Here is a 21,146-nt window from a genome sequence, read left to right as displayed (position 1 = left end):
TAGACTACCTATTCCAACCTCCTTATTTTACATATGATGAAATTGAGGCCCTGAGAGGTTGAATGATTAGCCACAGAGAATAAGTAGGCCTCTGAGGTAAGACTTGAACCCAGGGCCTTTGACACTAGAACCAGTACTCCTTCCCTTTTATTATACTGATTACTTACCAATAAGAAAACAGAAATGCTAATTGACTGAAGTTACTCAACTAAAAGAAATGAATAGTTCAAGAAAAGAGGTTATTAAAACATCCAGAACTTATTCTGCTCTCGAAAATAATTTGCAGGCATAGGAATCAAGAATGATTTCCTCAGATGTGACAAATAATGAGGTATGAAATGTGATAACACTAGACGGCTTTGCTCAGGGTACCTGTCAGCGTGCATAACACTCTCTCACAAGGACAGACTGATGAACTAGTAATTTAGGGCGATATTTCATCTCCATGAACTAGACCACATGGCTCGGGAAGGGTAAGACAGAATCCATACTTTATTTATCATGATGCAAAAAATCCTACTGCACTCATTCCACCTGAGGAAAAAAATATTTCATAAATTTACTTATAAACTGAAGGGCAGAAAGCAGGACAGAGAGCTTGTATATTTGATCTTGGAGCTCTCAAAACATTCAAAATGAGATGGATGCCTGCAACATCAATGACGCCAACAATCTGACATGTCTGTATCAAAACAAAACTAAATGAAACTCCCACTAGAAATAATATTTGTACTCCGACATGGGCCAAAAGGCAGGGCCTTTAAAAACGATCAGATGCGTGAAGTTTGGTATGTAGATGGCCAAACCCAAGAACATACCCACAGAATCTCCTAAGTGGAAGGGACCTCAATTCTAATTCTTTTTCTGATGCTTATTAACTGAATGACCTTGGGCAAATTACCTACCCTCTCTGGGTCTCAATTTCCTCAGCTGTAAAATAAGGGCACTGGATAAGACAGCTTTTGAGGTGCTTTCAAGCTCTAGTTCTATGATCCTATTCCTTGATTAGTGGCTATCCAGCCTCAGTGATACAGAATCCAGTAACTGCCATGGCAGCCCACATGGACAACTATGGACAACTGTGATGCTAAGAAGCTTCTCCTCACATTGAGCTGTAATCTGTCTTTCTACAACTTTCATTCAATGCTCCTAGTTCTGCTTTCTAGGGTTAGTCAGAAAAAAAAAAATCTAATTCCTCTTTTATATGACAGCCTTTCAAATACCTGAAGATACCTGTCATGTCTGCTCTTTATCAGGCTAAACAGTGTTAGTTTCTGTATTTTCATATGGAATGGACTGTAGGCCTTTCACCATCCCGTTTGTCCTATTCAAGACATGCTCCAGATTATCAATATCCTCAATCAAATGAAGCATCCAGAAGTGAACATGGTCCTCTAGATGTGGGCTGAGGAGAGCAGGACTCCCATGCCCCCCAGTGTGAGCACTGTGCCTACCTCACAACATAGTACCATAAGGCATTAGCCTATAAAATGCACTGACAAATCTTTTTCACAGGAGCCACTGTCTAGCCATAACCTTCTTTTCTACTTCTGAATTTATTTTTAACCCATATTTAGAACTCTACATTTATCCCTGTTAGATTTCCTTGTATTTTCAGCCTGTCTTTTTTTAGCTCATCACCTAATACTTTTTTAGCTATATATAGCACGCAAATCTGAAACCTCAAAATAAATATATTGTATTCTTCCTCCAAGTGACACCCCAAGAAGCATATACCATCCTCTACTGTAGTCAGGTCGACTTCCTCAGTATCCCAGAAATGGGCTCTATTCATTCCTTTCTCTATGATTTCCTATATGTTTTTCCAGTCACTTAAAAGACTTCCCCTCTGCCTATGGAGCCTTCAAGACCTAGCTCCAGGAAGATATCCTCTAGGTCCTTCCTGCTTGCTCTACTACTTTTCAATGACAGTCCTCTCCTAGGGACCACCATGGCATCTCTGGTCTCTCTGTCACAAAATTTAGAACTGACATGAAGTAGTTTTGTTGTGTATGATTCATGGCTGTGTCACATAGCTCAGTTTTTCTTCTCCAGGTACACTGTAACCTCCTTAGTGGGAGTGACCTACGCTATGCTTTTTCAGCATCTTCTACAATGCCTGGCATAGTTTGGCAGGACCATAAAGGCAAACTTCCTAACACATAAAGCTACCCCAAGTGTAGCTGCCTTTGGGTTGTGCATTTCCCTCACGGTGGAGGTTTTTAAAGCTGAATGACCACTTGTCACCTCTGTTAGAGTTCAGTCATGTCTGACTCTTCGTGACCTTGTTCAGGATTTTCTTGGCAAAAATACTGGCATGGTTTGCCATTTTCTTTTCTAGTTCATTTTACAGATGAGGAAAATAAGGCAAACAGGGTGAAGTGACTTGCCCAGGGTGACACAACTAGTAAGTATCTGAGACCAGATTTGAACTCAGATCTTCCTGATTCCAGGCCCTGCTCCATTCACTGTGCCACTCAGCTGTTAAAGAGGGGATTCTTTTTAAGGTACTGATGTGTCTACTGCTACTACTCCTACTACTGCTGTATCACCACCATACTATTACTTTTGCTGCTGCTACTACTAGCTAGTTCATATTTATGTACTTTAAGATTTAAATAGATCTTGAAACATATGGTCTCATTTAATCCTCACAACTATATGCAGAAGGTATCTTTATTATCCCATGTTATAGGTGAGTAAACTGGGGAATATCTAGGTAAAGTAAATTTTCTGGGGTCATACAGCTAGTTAGGATTTGAACTCAGGTTTTCCTGGCTCTTAAGTCCAACACTCTCTATACATTACACCACTTAGCTGCCCAGTATTCTTAGATAGAATTCTTCAGCTCTCTCTTCACTGTGAGATTGTATTTCCAATCCATTTTTCATAATATCCCCAAATAAGTGTTACTGATGAACCTAGTTATTCCTATGCTCATTAGCATTTCCTAGTATCTTTTTCCTCATTCAGTAAAATTAAAGCTTTTTTACATGGCATTATATTTTTACATGGCTATTTTACATGGCATTATTACAAGGTTATTATGTAAAAAACTCTCAAATTTCCTCTAAAGTTTGTAGGGTATAGTGTCTAAGACAAGTGTCATATTACATCTAGTCAGACTTACCTGATTTTGGAAGCTCATCTCCTCTGTTTCCCTCCCTTTCCACTCCCCATCACTATGGAGGTACTAAGCATATCTACAGTTTGCTGGATGCTCAGAAGGAAAGGAAAGAGACACACACAGTTTCCTTGACTACCTTCCCTAGGGTCAATGTCCTGAGTGAAACATATAATGATACATTTGTATCAGAGAAGTCTCCAAGGAATGCCAACAGTGTAACCACATCCTTTCCAAATCCCAGAGGTGACCTGGGTCTGCCTTCTGAAGGACAAGAACACTGCTACAATGTTTTGTAATCATAACTATCCTTCTTAAATCCCTCCATTAAATACTCTCTCCACATTTTCACAGAGGCTGAGGAATAAAACTCAGTGTTGTCCTTGCAAAGGACTAACATAATACATTTCTCATCCTCATTATAGGTGACCAGGAGGCTGTCAATTAATCCGCTCCCCACTAAAGGAGGTTGCGGAGGTCACTCTGGGTGTTACGTGTGATACTCCCTAATAAACGGTGGTGTATACATTTTATAGAATAATTCTTATATATGGTACCTGACCAATCCAATAATACCATAATTTTTACTTCTGACAGCATCATGATTGTCTCACACCCACGAGATTTCTCAAGTTCACCGACAGAGGGGACAAATCATTCTTGCTATAGCCATGTGTCTTTGAGGGAACACACTGGCTTGAGATATGCAACATGAAAAAAGGGCTAAAGTTTCTAGGTTCTTTGTAAACCTGTTCTAAGTATCTATCATTTAGAAGCCTGAATGGCAAGAGAAAAACATGATCTTCTGAAAGCTGGTATCTGTATTCCCACAATGGAAACTCTGTTCTCTGTCAGTCTCCCTGGATTCTGTGCTTGACTTCATGCCTGATGGGTGGCCCTGACTCACTTTTGCAGGTGTTTTCCCCAGTTCTGCAAGTCTAACATTTGTTGTGTCTCTGGTACATCTGCCAGAACATAAATGATGAGAAGACACAGGCTACCTGAAAGGGTGAGGATATGAGTTTTCTTGGAAAACTCTGCCATCATTAGGAACAAGACCCCATTCTGCTGCAAATCTCTAGACAAACAAAAGAAGTCATGCTTAACATCTTGGTTTCCTCATTCTACATGTCATACCACCTGTGTGTGATAGTAGACGTAAGCAATAAATCAATCTCTAATTTATTTTAAAACTCTTTTTAGTACTTGGCAGCTGAACGGGGGCCTCTATCTGAAGCAACCTGAATGAGAAATCCATACAAAGACATGTTGTTGTTAAGTTGTTTTCAGTTGTGTCCAACTCTTTGTGACCCCATTTGGGGTTTTCTTGACAAAGATACTGGAGTGGTTTGCCACTTCCTTCTCTGGTTCACTTGACAGATAAAGAAACTGAGGCAAACAGGGTTATGTGACTTGTTTCAGATCACATAGCTAGTAAATGTTTGAGGACAGATTTGAACTCAAGAAGATGAGTCTTCCTGGGTACAGGCCCAGCACTCTATCCACTGCACTACCTGGCTGCCCAGCAACTACTATACAATGAAGGTAAAACTCATCAAAGTCAATTCAATCGTCAAAAGCACTATGTGATTGGGTGGAAAAGGGATTTCAGTTCCGAGCTGCTATTTCTGACTGGAAGCTACAGCTGGGTGGTCCAGTAGATGGAGCTTTGAGTTCAAATCTATCCTCACTTACAGGTTGTGTGACACTGGGCAAGTAATTGAACTTCTGTCGGGCTCAGTTTCTTCAACTGTAATGTGGGGAGAACAACAGAATCTATCTCCCAGGCTTGTTACGAGGATAAAATGAGATAGTATTCATAAAGTGTTTAACACAATGCTTGGTGTGTAGTAGGTTCACTTAAATAAATATTTCTTTCTTTCTCTGATCCCTCAACAGTGTGTCTCTAAGACAGTGGTGTCAAACTCAAACAGAAATTGATCCCTTAGGGCAGTATATTGACTTCAAAAACACAAATGAATATTATCTATGTTCTATTGTATTTTTATTTATTTTGTTAAACAGACTCAGGAGTTTTCCTGGCTTCACGCAGACTGCATTCCCACCTGCAGGCCTCTGTTTGATAATTCTACCCTAAGATGCTGGTCTCTAGAAAAAGTAATGAAAATTCCAGGGAGGAAGAGGATGGCCAGAAAATCACTCCAACTGTTGGAAGGCTTCTTTGTGCCCAACATTCCACTTTTATGGCAGCTTTCTTCTGGGCAAACATACTGTCAGCCGTAAGTACTTTGACATGAACTGGCGATTAAGGAAAAAAATCACTGTCCCTAAGAAATGCAGGTACAAGTATAACTTCTGGGAGAGGAACTGAACTTCTGAATAGCTCTTACCTATGATGGATACATTTATAATCCAGACTGCAACACAAATTCCAGTGAAGTAACCTGACTCCGATGGAAAACATCCTTCTCAAGGTCAAAAAACAATCCATGCTAGGGAAGTCAAGTGAATATTGCCAAATCTATGGGATATGCTTTGGTTTGCACCAAGGGGAAAAAAATCAAAATACCATCTAAGTAGGCCAGAGCATGTTGATGAATAGACTCCAACAGGGGAAGCCATGGTAGCATGGGTAGAGAGCCAGCCTCCAACTCAGTAAAATCTAAGGATACAAGTCCCCCCTCTGCTATATACTGGCTGAAGGACCCTAGGCAAATTACTTAATTTCTCAGTGTCCCAGGAAATTCTCTAAGACTTCAAGCTCACCAAAGGCAAAAGTCTGTATTGGTACATAGAAAGCAATGAATGACTGTTGATTGATGGACTGGTAGGAGTTTTCTGGATGGGATTTCCCTGGTTCAATGAATAACAGTACTGACTGGTCCAAAAGCCAAAACAAAGCATGGGCTATGCCAACATTTCATTAAACGCTATTAGAAGCATAGAGTTATGTATAACTAGAGTGGTCATATCACATTTGAATGCCTGTCCGGTGATCTCCAAGACTAACTCCCAAACTCCAAAACTAGGCCCGATGTAAACAGAGCTTAGTATAGTTTCCCCCTTCCTGAACACAAGCCACATAGTCTGAATCCAAGAGAAAAGAGTGGGGATTACAGAAGGTGATATCACTCAGGCCTACTTAGTCTAAACAAGGACCAAAAAAGTCCTTGCAATTGGCTGAGAATGTTGAATCAATTTCTTTTTGACAAATGTATGCCCATGAGGCCTACGATCACTCATTTAGTGAATAATTTTGTCCAGACAGAGAGGATAACCTCAGGAGGGTGATCATAAATTGGATCATAAACTTGCACTGGGCTAATGACCTCTAGCAAGTACTTGTGTTCAGTGGGGTTCCCTTCTATCTACACCTAAGGGAAGTGACAATAACAGAAACTAGCCCCCTCTTGGGCCTACCACGGCCTCCCTGTTTGGGAATCTTGACTGCTATTTGATAGGGAGAGGAACTAGATTCAGAACTTCATTGTTAGAGAGAACTCCCAGATAGGGAAAACCCTTTTACCAATAAGGCTTGGCACCTTTTCTGCCATGTACAGTTGTGAGGTCAAGCAAAGGAGGATCTTTTGCTATGTTTGTTTTAGTATAATGCCTCTATTTGAATGTGATTAAAGAAGATCGTCCCCACACATTGATGGGCCTGCCCATTGAGGGAAGACAGATTAGGGGAGTTATTTTGTAGGAGGGTCCCAAGTACCCTTTGTTTTTTCTAGGGAGGCACTGGGTCAGAGGGTCATGCCCTCTGGCTCTCAAAAGTATATAAATACACTTTGGTTCGGTTTTACTTTGGAGCTTAGTTTTTGGAAGAAGCTTTGTGTGTCAGATAAGACTTTGGGAAGCCGCAAAGGATCTTCTCTCCCCTGCTTTGAAAACCCAGATGTCAGTGTTTACCCTTCTGGTAACTATGGTCAGACACTTGGACCTGTCTGTTGATCTGTGATACATGCACTGATTATGGTTAGACAGAGGAAGCCATGTCTGTTGATCTTTGATTTCTCTGTATTTTTTCTGAAATTCAGGGTGCTGACTCTCCTGAACTAGGTGAATATTTATAAACGTTCTTGGTTAAAGGAATGTTATATATGCTTGATTAAAGTGATTGTTAACCCCTCAAAGTTGCCTTTCCTTTTAGAGAAGCAGATCGAAGAACCTGTGAGAGCAGGCCCCCCTGTGTATGTTGGGGTACTTACTGATACAATTGCTTAGAGCCCTGAGAGATAAAATGACTTCTTGTACCACCAATGTGTCAAAGGCACCACTTAAAACCAGACCTTCCTGGCTCTTGGGGCAGCTCTCGATGCTCTATACCTCTAATTTGATTTGGCTCAAACCAGGAGAAAACAAATAGCATCTTGTCTGCATTCATGCCTCTGAAACTCAGTCCAACAGACTGAACCCCTCCCCTCGCAGAGAGTGACCTTCTGCTTCAGGGAATGTACTTTTCATATGCTCTCCTGGCTTCAGGAAATAAGAGTTCCCTAAAGCACCTTAATAATTAACATTTGGGGCTTCCCCTTTAGTTTTGGGCTGGAACCCCAAGTCAAGGTTTAGCCTCAATCTCAAGGTTAACAAGGGAGAAGAGCTGCCTTTTCCTTCCCCAGGCTCCTCAACAGGTTTCTCTTTCCAGATGAGAAATTCCAGCCTTGCTTTTTGTTTAACCTCATTTCCTATGGCTTTAGCAGGCCATGCTACTGAACACAGTGGTCCGCCGCACCACCATGGCACAAACAAAAAGCTTGATAGCCCTAGAACTGCCAGAGTCAGGGAGATCACGAAGGTCTTCCTGTCACTAAGTGATTTCCTTCTTTCTTTTTTAAAATTTATTTTATTTTGAGCTTAAGAAATAAAACAAGAATTTCCATAACAAAGTGGAACAGAAAAACAACTGCACCTGAAATTGCAGATCCATTATGTACAATTTGCTATTTCTTTCAAATATACAACAAAGTTATCGTGTTATTTTCTTTTTTCCCTTCCCTCCTGCCACCCCAAACTTTGAGATAGCTACTACTAGATACATATGTAGATACATACACACACATACATACACATACATATATGTTAGTTCTTTTTCTGGATTTAAATAGCAACTTCCTTCACTGGGTCTTTGTAGTTAATTTGGGTATTTATTATATTCACAATGATTTGGTTGCTTAAAGCTGTTCTTAAAATAATACTGCAGTTACTGTATACAGCGTTCTCCTGGCTTTGCTCATTTCACTCTTCGTCATTTCATGGAGGTCTCTCCACACTTTTCTAAAATAATTAAGCTCATCATTTCTTATATAGCAGAGTAATATCTTATCGTAAAAATATACCAGTTTGTTTAGCCATTGCCCATTGATAGGCCTCCCTGCAATTTCCAGTTCTTTGTACTACAAAGAGAGCTGCTATAAATATTTCAGAACATGCAGGTTCTTTTCCATTTTCCCTAATCAGCAGACAGACCAAGCAGTGGTATTGCTGGCTCAAAGTGTCTAGGCAGTCGAATAATTCTTTGGGCATAATTCCAAATCTCTCTCCAAAACGGTTGGATTAGCTCACAGATCCACCAACAACGAATTAACGCCCTCCAACATTTGTCAATTTCCATTTCTATCGTTTTAACCACTCTGACAGTGTGAGATGATAGCTCAAAGTTGTTTTAATTTGCATTTCGCAAATCAATACTGCTGTAGAGTCTTTTTTCATATGACTATAAATTGTTTTGATTTCTTCATCAGAAAACTGCCTGTTTATAACCTTTTACCATTATCAATTGCGTAATAATTCACCTTCTTATAGACTTGACAAAGTTCTATATATTTTTGAGATATGAGACCTTTATCTGAGAACTATCTATAAAAATGCTTTCCTATTTTCTGCTTTCCTTCTGATCTTGGCTACATTTGTTTTATTTGCACAAAACCTTTTTAACTTAATGTATTCAAAATTATCCGTTTCACATCTCACAACAGTATCTCTTGTTTGTTCAAAAATTGTTAATAAATTATTCATAAGTCTGATAGGTAATATGTTCCATGTTCTTCAAATTTTCATGTAATGTCTCCCTTTATATTTAAGTCATGTACCCATCTTGATCTTATCCTGGTAAATGGTAATAGGATGGTATATATAGAATGGTGTAGTGTATGCCTAATTTCTGCCAGACTGCTTTCCAACTTTCCCAACAATTTTTACCAAATGAATTCTTATTTCCCAAAACTAAAGTCTTTACATCTGTCAAACACTGGGTTACTATATTCATTTACTGTTTTAGATTGTATGTCTACTCTGTTCCCCTGATCTCCTGCTGTACTTAGCCAGTACCAGACAGTTTTGACAATTACCGCCTTATAAAATACGTTTAAGATCTGGTGCTGCTAAACATCCTTCCTTTACATTTTTCCCACTGGTTTCTTTTTTATTCTTAATCTTTTGTTCTTCCAAATGAATTTTTTTCTAGCTCCATAAGTTAATTTTTTTTGCAATTTAATTGGGATGGAATTGAATATATAGATTAATTTTGGTAAAATTGTCATTTTCATTATATTGGCCCTGCCTACCTATGAATAATTTATATTTCTCCATTTACTTAATCTGATTTTATTTATGTACAATTTTTATTAATGGCTTTGTTCATACAGATCACGAGTTCATTTTGGTAGGTGTATTCCCAAGTATTTTATACCATCTAGAGTTATTTTAAATGGGATATCTCTAGCTATCTCTTCCTACAGAATCCTTTTAGTGATATATAGGAATGCTGACAATTTACATGGGCTTGCTTTATATCCGGCTACTTCACAGGGTTGTTGTAAGGATCAAATGAGGTAACTTATACAAAGTGCTTTGCAAACCTTAGAATGCTATATAAATGTTACCACTTGTGAGGATGATGATGATGATCTGGTCTACCTCAAAAAAGCAAGGATTTGTCTTTATAACTAATTCACTCTAGCCCATGAAGGTCAAGGTTTGCTTAGGAGTATAGCTACTTGCAGTACGGCCTTTGCAGGGGAGGTGTGTCAGGATGACAACATGCATGAGCCCATCTGACTTCAATACTGCCCGAGAAGTAACTCCTAGGTAGCTTGGACAACGGCTCCTTTAAACTGTGCACCACATATGCCTAGATTTCGAATGAGGTGGAGGGGTAAAAATATAATTCGTTATGCTAATAGTACTATTACATTTGGGGTATTACATCCTTTGAGTCCCTTAGCCCCCTTCCCTCTTAGGATAGAAACTGAAATGGCTGTGCCCTACAAGAGAAAAACCTTAGGGTGTTGTTGGAAGACTTTATCACAGAAATCCCATGAATAATAAGATACCCAGGAGGAGGGAACACACACACACACACACACACACACACACACACACACACACACACACACACACTTATAAGACTCACACATGGCTATAACTATTGGTGGTGCATTCTACTCTTACTTATCCTGAAATCACCGTGCCTATCTGCATAGAAGTGCATGACCAATTAACAGTAGTATGGATGCCACGTGCACACCATAGTATGGTAGCAGAATCCAGCAGTTTGGTTCAATGATGACCTCTGAAGAGTGCTGACTTGACTCAGGAGCCTGTCTCCCCTTGCCCCTGGCCAGGGTGCTAATATCCAGTTTGTTGTAACCATGCTTTACTCTTTCCCCTGTATTGACCAAATTTATATCTGGCAAAATCGGGCTACGCTTAGTTCCCCAAACAAGCCCTACGTTTCATTCTTCTCTTTCATGAATGGAATAACTTCCCTGCTGCCTAATCCTGCAGTAGTCATATCCATCCTTTAGAGACTAATTCAAATATCACCTTCTCTCTAACCCTTTTCCTAATCCTGCCATCAGCAAAAACTTTCCCCTTCTGACCTTACAACGGATCTTCTTTTGAAGGACTCTAATGCATTTAGGGTTAGGGTTAGGGTTAGGGTTAGTGGCACTGTCACTTATAGTTATCTATTACTAGAGTGTACGTTCCATGTGGGCAGGGAGCACTTTTTCTTCAAATTCAGCATCCTCTTCCCTCCACCTTCAGTGACAAGGATACTTATGTTCTCCATATGACTAGTCCTTAATAAATCTTTTATGAAGGAATTAATGAACAGTAGGTGCTCAGTTAACATTAAAGAAAGGTTCCTTGTTATTACATTCCACAGCACAAAGTAAAACACATTAAGATTCTGTTCAATTTGTAGACTAAATTATATTTTAAAGGTAAATGAAGCCTATTAGTTTCTCTTTAGTACTGTACCTAGTAGAGCTGGGCAGAGCTAGCCCTAGGGCATAGCAAACAGGAAGATGTTTCAAAGAGGCAGATCTCAGTTCAATTTTTTTAAAGTCTCTAAAAACTGGAGCTGTTCATCAAATAAAGTAGACTGCCTCATGAGGCATTTATGTACTTATTCAATATCAATTTATTACACACTTGGTATATGGAAAGCGATACACTAGAAGTCAGAGGAAATACAAATAAAATTAAAGCCGAGTACCAGTCCTCATGGATCTTATGATTTATGAGGAGGAATATAATCCACAAACAATATACTACCCATAATGCAGGCTATGCCAAACGCATAAGTGAGGCATGAAGATTTACACTATGCTCAGAGAAAGATTACTTCTACCTGAGGCAGGGGGTAGAGAGGGTAATAAAGAAATGAGGAAGTGGACTTAGTCTTCACCAATGAATAGAATTTCAACAGGTAGACATGGGCCAAGGGCAGGAGGCCCAGGAAAGAAGGGTTGCACTTAAAGGCAAATCTAAGTGCAGATAGAAGACCCAGCAAAGGTACAGAAGAAGGAAAATTCTGGACATGGTAGTCAACCTGGGATGGGGTAGAGGGAAAAACTGTGAAATAAAGATAGAAAGGCAATGAGACAGTAGGTTTTAGAAAACCTAGGTGGCTGCACCTGGAGTCAGGAAGACTCATGCTTCTAAGTTCAAATGTGGCCCGACATTTACTGTGTGACCCTGGGCAAGTTCACCCTGTTTGCCTTTATAAAGTGAACTGGAGAAGGAAATGGCAAACCACTGTAGTGTCTTTGTCAAGAAAGCCTTCGATGGGGTCACAAAGAGTCTGAAATGACTAAAAAGTTTGTAGAAGGTCTTGGATATGTGATTAAACCATTTAGAATTTATACTTTAGTCCACAGAAGTATTCAGGCAGAGACCAAGGACCTGATCCCTATCCTGCCATTCAATGAGTTTCTAATTCTACATTGTTTAATTATTGTTGGCTTCATTTCTTAAGGTCTTAGAATCCTCTTGCCAGGTGTGGACTGAACTCAGTGGTCAGTGTCACAGCAGTGTGAACAAAGACACCGATGGCCCCAGAATTTCAGCAACATGAGAAATCAGGACCTCAACTTGCCCCAACTGCCTGTCTCTGGGACTTTTGCCAACCAATCACCATATGCTCTCAAAACCAAAAAGTAGAAAGCAGACTAGAGACGGAATCAGAAAAATATAGGTTTTTGCCCCCTCTACTTACCTAGTTGTGTGATCATAGGCAAATCCTTTCAATTCTCTAGTTCCCAGTTTCCTCACATGTAAAATGGAGCCAATTGCATCATGTGCCTTGATGGATTATTGTGGACAATGTGTTTTATATTCCTAACCCTAACCCTAACCCAAAAAGCATCATATAAATAGGTGCTATCATTAGGATGCTATAGGAAGGACTCCTATAATGAAGTGGGAAGGAGGACTGACCTTTGGGCTCAAAGGCACTGACCTATGAGGTTCCTTCCAACATTAAGATTCTAAAAATTTACATTTTTCTCTGTGGTCATTTCTTTCACCAAATACTGATGTTCTCTGCTATTTAGACAATTTTTACTTGTTTCAAAAAGATGAGGTGAAGGTGGAGAAAAGACATATTCTGGGAGGGTTCCTTGGCCTGTACCACTCTAGAGATGGAGCTGTGGCCAGAGGTCAGAGAATTGCAACTCAGCAAGGACGTGTAAGAAAATGGAAGATTTCCAAAAGTGGTCTAGTTTAAAGAGGAGCAGGGATAGGGACTGAAGGAGAGAGGCAGCAGAATCTTGCATTCACCAACCATATTTTCTAGCATTTCAGAAGTCAAAGGTGAGTTGTTGAGAAATATTTAGCCCAGCTTTCAGTTTTTATTTCTAAAACTGAAAATTTCATTACCAAACACACAGTTCTAGATATATATATGTTTCCAGCTATGAGATTTTTCTCTATATAAATAAAAACTCAGTGAAAAACCACATACTAGAAATCTAGTCAGATTTGCCTGATGGAATATTTCCTTTCAGAAAGAAAATAAATCCTCATGCTCTAGCCCTGTAGGGAGAAGACCACAGCGTAAAACTAAGGAAGGCTGATAGTACTGAGAAGCTAGAAATCATGACAGCCTGGTTTCGGTCTCTGTTCTGTCATGAATTCCCTGTGTTATGGTAGCCAAGTCACTTTCAAGTTTTTTTAGAAATAAGAAAGAAAAATGTCAATTACCAAAATTTCATACTGATCTAGCCTAAGCATTTATATCAGAAATTAACTTATAAGACAATTCTAGTGTTTTGTAGCACATGCCTTCCTTCTCCCCACCTTTATATAATATATATGTATATTTATATGTACATGTACATTTATATATTCATAATATGTACATATGTATGCATGCATGTGAACACACACATCTTTCCAAATTTTATTTTGTGGGGGAAAAAAAGAAACTTCAAAAAACTTTCAAAAAATTTAATATGGACATACCATATAAACAGTGTTTAGCACGGTGCCTGGTACGTAGTAGGCATTTAAAGATGTTTACTGATGAACTGATTAATAAAGTCACCCTTATTCTCATTTAAGTCATTTTCATGTATAAAATAGGGATTCTGTGATTCCTATTTATGTCCCAAAGGAGTTTTGGAGACCAACTATAGGACTTCATTTTAAAAATTATTAGATGTCATAAAATATATCATACCTCACATTATTTCTTTCTCTTCTTCCCCTTCTTTTAAAATAACCTTCCACTTTCTTTTTCTTTTCTTTTCCCCTCTTTTCTCTTCCCTTGTAGAAAATGTCTTGCCCGTGTCACTTGGGGCTTCTTATCGTCACTTAGGTATCAGGACTCGCTTATATTCATCTTGATCAAATCCATACCCAATTGAGCCATCAGGATTATTATCTTATATAATTTCTGGTTTGTAAAAGAACATGCTCATTTGGTAAGAGTGTATACAGTAAAGCTATGTGCTTTTGAAAAAAACGTGGTCTTCATTCTTAGATGGTAGTATTTGAACCAGCCTGATTCCCTACAAGTGTGAAAACTGGGTCAGAAAGGGAGCTCACCTATCTATTATGTATTATTAGTAATTCAGTTAACTGACAAACTCACATTTCAGCTCTAACTCTGTCTAGATCAGCACCTCACCAGACATCATAAAGTATAAGGTTGTTAAAATACTTATGTTAAACATCTCTTCCTTTCCCATGTTGCATTTCCTGTTCATCTTCTTCTGAGGTTTGAAATACTCATGCAATCCAAGAGGCACATGGTGAGGAGTCTTTCTTAGCCACACCCTGAAGATATGCCCTTTGTTTTTTTTTCTTTTTTTATTTCAAAAGCAATTGGCCTCTTATCACCTCACCTTGGGTTCTGATGACCAACTGGCAGAATTTCAGAGCTAGGAGACTAAAATGGCCAGAGTCTGATCTGAACATGAAAAATCAATTCCAGCTACGATGTAACAGACAAGTGATTCTCCAGCCTCTGCTCAGAGGCCTCCAGGAAGCTCCCAATGCCCTGAGGCAGCCCATTTAGCAGTTGGATGGAACTCATTGTTAGGAAGCTTTTCTTTATTGCACACGCCCTTGTGCAATTTCACTGAGCTATTCCTAGTTCTCCCTGGGGCAAAGCACAAGATCACAGTCCCTCTTCCACAAGACAGTCAATCAATCTATCAATCAATCAGCAAGGATTTATTAAGTGCTTACTATGGTCACCATTAAAATCTGTATGACCCGATACTTAGCCTTGAAGGACAATACACATTCAGTTTTATTCAGTGTATGTATTATTATACAATTCAAATTTACTCAGGGCCTACACGGTGCCAGGCATTGTGCTAAATTCTGGAGATATAAAAACAGGCAAAATTCCCTGCCCTCAAAAAATTTACAATCTAGTGGGGGAGATAACATGCAAATATAAACAAAGCAAGTGATATATAGTACAGGATATATAAGCAAAAATGAACAGAGGGTAGGCATTGGAATTAAAAGGGTTGGGAAGGGCTTCCTGCAGATGGTGTGGGACTTAACTGGGACTTAAAGGAAGCCAAGGAGATCAGGTGGTAGAAAAGAGGTGGGTTACCATTTCAGGCATTCAAGACAACCAGAGAGAATACGTACAAATAATTTCAATTGGTCAACAAAAGAGTCTGCCAGCCTTCTGCTGGGGGTGGGGGCAAGGGTACCAAGGTAAAACTGAAACTGTCATTTGTCTCAAGGAACTCACATTCTATCCAGGGAGACATTAGGCACATAAATAAAAATATATAAATATAAGGCAAATTTTTTAGGGTTAGGGCACTGGCAGTTGGGGGGATCAGGAAATGCTTTATGGAGGTAAAGCTTGAACAGGGTTCTAAGGAAAATGAGGGATTCTAAGAGGCAGAAGTGAGGTGGGAAAGTGTTTCAAGCACGGTGGATGACTGTTCAAGGCTGTGGAGGCATGAGATGGAGTGCCTTGCCCAAGGAAGGGCAAAAGGGCCAGTCTTATAAATTTTATAGGCATGCCATATCTGCCTTTATCCAACTAATTGATTTCTCTCGTATCTACTCACTGTATTATTTTCAATTTCTAGTGCTTGGCATGTTTGAAGAAATTGAGGAGATAGTAACCATATAAAATATCAAAACACATTTTTAGACTTGTTCTGTCTTTGTTACACGCACTGTCCCAAAAGTCGCAGTACAGCTTTAAGGTATTTAAAGTAAAGTATATTTTTAAGGTATTTAAAGCTGCACGGACATTGCACACATAAATTTCACAAAGAAAATATCTATGTGTTAGTAGTTCAGTGGAATTAGGTTATTAAACATTAAAACTATATCTTTATACCCTATATTCTATCAAATAAAATTGCTTATAGAAGGATGCACTGAGATCCAACGTAACCTGTTGTACTCAGTCATTGAATGGATGGGGACCCCCTTAAACCTCCATTTCTAGGATTCAAGTCCTGATGAACTGAAGGCACTTGCTGTTTCTTTCGTGAAACATTTCAACACAAACATTACCTCTTAAAGAAAAGGACACATGGCTGTCCTTGGCCACCAAATGTAATAACAAAATATTACAAGCTAAAGAAATATTCCATTTGCAAATGGGCCAGAGCATTTCACACGCCTTGTCCCTGAGGTAACAACAGTCAATACCACCAGTGATCCTACACCACATTTTGCTTTGTGCTGCAGTGAATATCTGAACTGAGAGATGCATCTGATGATATGTCACTTGCTTGAAAATAATGAAAAGAAGTCCCTGTACTCTGTGTAGACGCCCAGAGATAGTGTTTTTACTCCTGTAATAATCACACGCATCCCAAAAGAGGCTCGCCTGCTGAGATACGACTGCTGTATCATGAAAAAGAAGTCGACCAAAATGGTTTTCATCAGGTAGTTTTCTCACCCTTTCCCCGGTGAATATTAAGAACGCCAATACTACAGACATTTTCTTTGTCTTGTATAAGTTCACCGTCCAAAAATAAAGAAGAAAGGAAAGATTTATTGATTTGGAAAACCCAAGATTTCCAGGCAATACTTCACACAGCAGGAATGTGTGACTGCTTCAACATGACCCCACTGTGAGGTCTTCATGGGGGAAAGGTTCTTTAGACTCTACCTTGGGGTTGCCTCCACCTTCCTTGGCAGCATACAACATCTGTAGAGCAGATTCCGCCAGGGTCTTGGTCTGGTCCAGTACTGTCATCTGCTGTTGATGATCTAGGATCTTAGATGCAACACCAACGGCAGCTAAGATCAAGGGTTCGAAGTAGCTTGCCAGCTGTGTGACCTTGCAACGAAAACATCCACAAAAAGAAAAAAAACGACAGTATTCAATGTAATATGTCTTAAGCCATACTTTTCAGGGAAAGAAAGAAAGATCAGATGACTCTGTAGGAAGATATGTAACTTGGCTTTTAAAAACCCATCTTCAAATTTATGGACAGTTCTGAACTGCCTTGAGGAATTCTACCTCCCTTTTCTAAACACAACAGGAGCGTAGAGAAAATTGTTCAGCAGTATGGAGTTTAAATGTATCTGATGTTAGAGCCAATTATTTTGAAAACAAGAAACTTTTAAGGGCTCTTGAAAAAACAAGGACAATTATTTCTTCTACTATGCAAAGAAAGCTTGATCACTGAGGGATAAGATTCTTTTATTTCACGATAGAACGAAAAGACTACTTCCTTGTGTCCATTTCAAATGTCATGTTTTCTATTAGATTCTAGGATACTTTCATGAAGCTTAAATGAAAGAAAAATAAAAAGCAAAAAAATCTTTTATCATTCTCTTCAGACATTTAGCTTTGGATTTCGCCTAGGCTGATGAAAAGCTATTTATTGAACTACCAAGAGACAGTGATGGATTGGATCCATTCTAAGGTTTCACTTAATGCTTTAATAAAGGAAGCAAATTGTTATCAGGTCCAGGTCTGTAACCCGGAGACTAGAAGAAGAAAAAGAAGGATACTTCATAATATTCCATAGAGATGAACCCTCTTTGTCTAACCTGTGTGTTGTCATGACAATGAACTCTATGTGTATGTGTGATTTTTTTGTTTGTTTGTTTTTTAAGTAAGAGGAATCTTGGTCTCACCATTCTGGCCATACAAATATGGGAGGGCATAATGAATCTTTTACTTTTGTGATGCTCCAATGCTCAAAAACTGGGTTTTCAATACAAAGGCATTCTTTTCTAAAGCTTCCTTTAAGGAATGTGGTGTTGTTCAGTCATTCAGTTATGTTCAACTCTACACGAATCTCAGCAAAGATAATGGAGTGGTTTGCCATTTCCTTCTCCAGTGTGTCCCCATTTTACAGAAGAACTAAGGCAAATAGGGGTTAAGTGACTTGCTCAGTATCACACATCTACCAAGTGTCTGAGGACTGATTTGAACTCAAAACTTCCTGACTCCAGACCTGGTGCTCTAACCACTGTACCACCTAGCTACCCTTAAGAAATGCAAACCTGGGCAATAATATGATGGAACTGAGCTCCAGGAAAATGCTGCTAAAATAATTTGTGTTAAGCTCTATTGTACATGAAATAATTTTATATCCTCTTCTTGTATTTATAGTTAAATCTCCTCCATAACAAATATGAGTAAGTTTGCAACTTTGAAAAGCCATTCAGTCATTACGTATTTATGAAGCCCGTCCTATGTTCTAGGCACTGTGGTAAATGCTGGGGATACAGCTCCTGCTCTCAAGGAGCTCAGTATAATGGGAAAAAAAATACATCAAAACAACTACTGTGCCTTTAAATATTCAGAGCTGTGATGTTCTCATTTCTTTAATAGGTATTAATTCTGCGTTTTAAATGTACTGTGTGAATCTATTTCTAGACATGATTGTGAAATGTTATCAGAAAACTACATAGCTTTTGGAATACCTCCAGATTCTGTGTTAGACTAATGACGCTGGTAATTCTTGGACACTGTGATGCAATGTGAAAGTACCAGGAGAGGGAGTGAATAGGTCTGGTATATCTATGGAGACCGGGGAGGACGAGAAGAACAGGTGGATGTAGAACGCTGTGGCAAGGACTGGACAAACAGGAGCCAGATTAAACCTGTATGTATTTCTCTAAATTTAGAAGTCAGAATGGATTCTCTACCACTTAGTAGTGACCTAGAAATAACACTTTTGATTTAGGATCATGATTATCAGATTAGGAAAAGGTTTCCTAAAAGGGTTATCTTGCACACAGCTTCAGAAACACTAGTGTTAGTTTTCAATCTGTTCCTCTATGGCTAGGGATTGTTGCTCTCTCAAAGGTGACACTATTTTATTTGCGCACTGGGTATTGAATCTATGAGGCATTTCCTATATTTATTAGAGAGACTTACATAAGATGCTCTGAGGAATCTGAAAATTGCAAGCACTCTATATAAAATGTCATTCTAAAAGTGCATTTCATTAACTTAATTGATGGATTACTTAAAGGAGTTCTTAATCTTTTTTGGCGGTCTGTTGAAGCCCATAGACCCCCTTCTCAGAATGTTTTTGAATGCATAAAATAAAAAGTAGAATTGCAAAGGAAACCAAATATGTTGAAATAGTTATAAAAGTACTTTTAAAAAGCAAGTTTGAGGACTCTGGGTTAAGAATCCTCCGGGTTCAAGAGAATGTTGTTTAATAAGAATTAGATCCATCAAATAAGAAGAAATAGATGGAAATGGATTTTTCTGGTCCCAGGTGGTACACCACCAGGGCTCTTAGTCTTAGGCTGTTGAAGCCCTGTGGGAGGCTTTGCTTCTCCTGTTGTTTGCCTGTTGTGTCCCTCACTAGACTGGGAACTCCCTGAGAGCAGGGACAGGTTTTCTGCTGTCTTTGTATCCCCGAGGATTAGCCCACTGCCTGTCACTTAATTGTATGATGGCTGACTCACTGAATGACTAGATGGAGTAATGAATACAGTTCTTCCTTATTTCCTATTATCTTATTGCTAAAAACAACTGAAAAAAAGTCCTCAAGATATATGAAGATAGGACCAAAAAAAACTGAGGAGGAGGCAACTGGGCAAATGTGTAAATAAATGCAAATATAACAATTTTTGTGGAATTTGGTGCATTCAAGACACCGCTAATAGAAAGCCAGGATTTGAACCGATATCTCCTGACTTTAAATCTAATGTTCTTTTCTCTTTTCCACAATCCCTGAAGCTGTAAAGAGGAAAAGATGGACTCTAGTAGAAAATCTTGTCATACCATTAGGTGATTTTGGCATTAAAAAAAAAAGCAACCAGAAGGGTTAGTGTCTTTCCCCCTCAGAAATTTTGGAAACTCAGTTTCATTATCTGAAGAATATGATCTATGGACAAAATCACAAGGGAATTAAAATCTACTTTATAATATCTATGATGAACATTTCCAAAATAAGTAAAGTGCCAGTAAAGAATTCACATAATTAATACAGCTTAAGGATTTAATAAACATTTAAAATAAAAGAAGTATTAGTACTAAGAGAATGACTGTCTTAGGCAAGCAGTAAGGGAAAGGCTTCTGTTCTGCAAAGACTATCTGCAACTATTCTTTTCCCTAATTTCAAGAGTCAGGAGAGAAATACTAAATATGCTGAAATGAGGTAAACTTAAATGATTAAAAAAACCAAACACCTCTTGAAGTCAAAATTAGCCTGTTCAGTTCAGTCTTCAACTGTACCAAAGAGCTCTGGTTCTTAAAAGGAATGCACTGTCAAATAAGAATGCCAGCAGAGAAGGGTCCTAGATACTGCATTTGTTGCCATGCCCAAGAGGAAGAGGCACAGGGCATTGCTGTTTCTGTTGTACCTCAATGGGCACTGTAGGTCTGGAAATGATTTAATTTCTGAAGTGCATGCTAGGATGAGGCTTCATGTAGCGTTGGAAGCAACCATCCGACTAACCTGACAGCATGATGGGAAGAGATTTTTTTGGCACATAACCAATTCAAATACTTCTCCTTCTCTAAGCAAATCCAGATGGGCAGTGTGCTCACACATGCACACACACACAGATACACATCCACACTCAAAAGAATCGCAAGAGGCCAGAGTACCTTGTGTCCCAGCTGGGCTGCTTCTCCTCGAGCTGCTGTAGCAATGGGATCGATAAGGTGTCCGATTTCCTGGACCACGGATGTCAACTGCTCCTGCAAAGCCTGACAAGGAAAGGCACTGTCAAGTTCTCCTTTTACAGTTTACTCACTGGGCTTCCCTGGTTCATAAAAGACAGGCATGCATAGGGATGGAGGCCTACAGTTGGATACAGGATCAAGTGGATGGTCACAAGGACGCTGGCACTTTAA

General features: G+C 39.1%; 1 protein-coding gene across 11 annotated transcripts in view; it reads right to left on the bottom strand.

Moving 5' to 3' along the window:
* TLN2 (talin 2) overlaps positions 1-21,146 on the bottom strand; it is a 565,589-nt gene that overhangs the window by 93,187 nt on the left and 451,256 nt on the right. For all 11 annotated transcript variants that reach the window (XM_072612946.1, XM_072612883.1, XM_072612950.1 and 8 more), the window contains 2 exons: positions 20,898-20,999; positions 16,980-17,150 (listed from right to left, as the gene is read on the bottom strand). In XM_072612946.1, coding sequence (XP_072469047.1) covers positions 16,980-17,150; positions 20,898-20,999 — 273 coding nt within the window. The remainder of the gene's footprint in view (positions 1-16,979; positions 17,151-20,897; positions 21,000-21,146) is intronic.

Source organism: Notamacropus eugenii, chromosome 1, assembly GCF_028372415.1.
Source record: "Notamacropus eugenii isolate mMacEug1 chromosome 1, mMacEug1.pri_v2, whole genome shotgun sequence".
Taxonomy (NCBI): domain Eukaryota; kingdom Metazoa; phylum Chordata; class Mammalia; order Diprotodontia; family Macropodidae; genus Notamacropus; species Notamacropus eugenii.
This window is presented reverse-complemented; position numbering and strand designations above follow the sequence as displayed.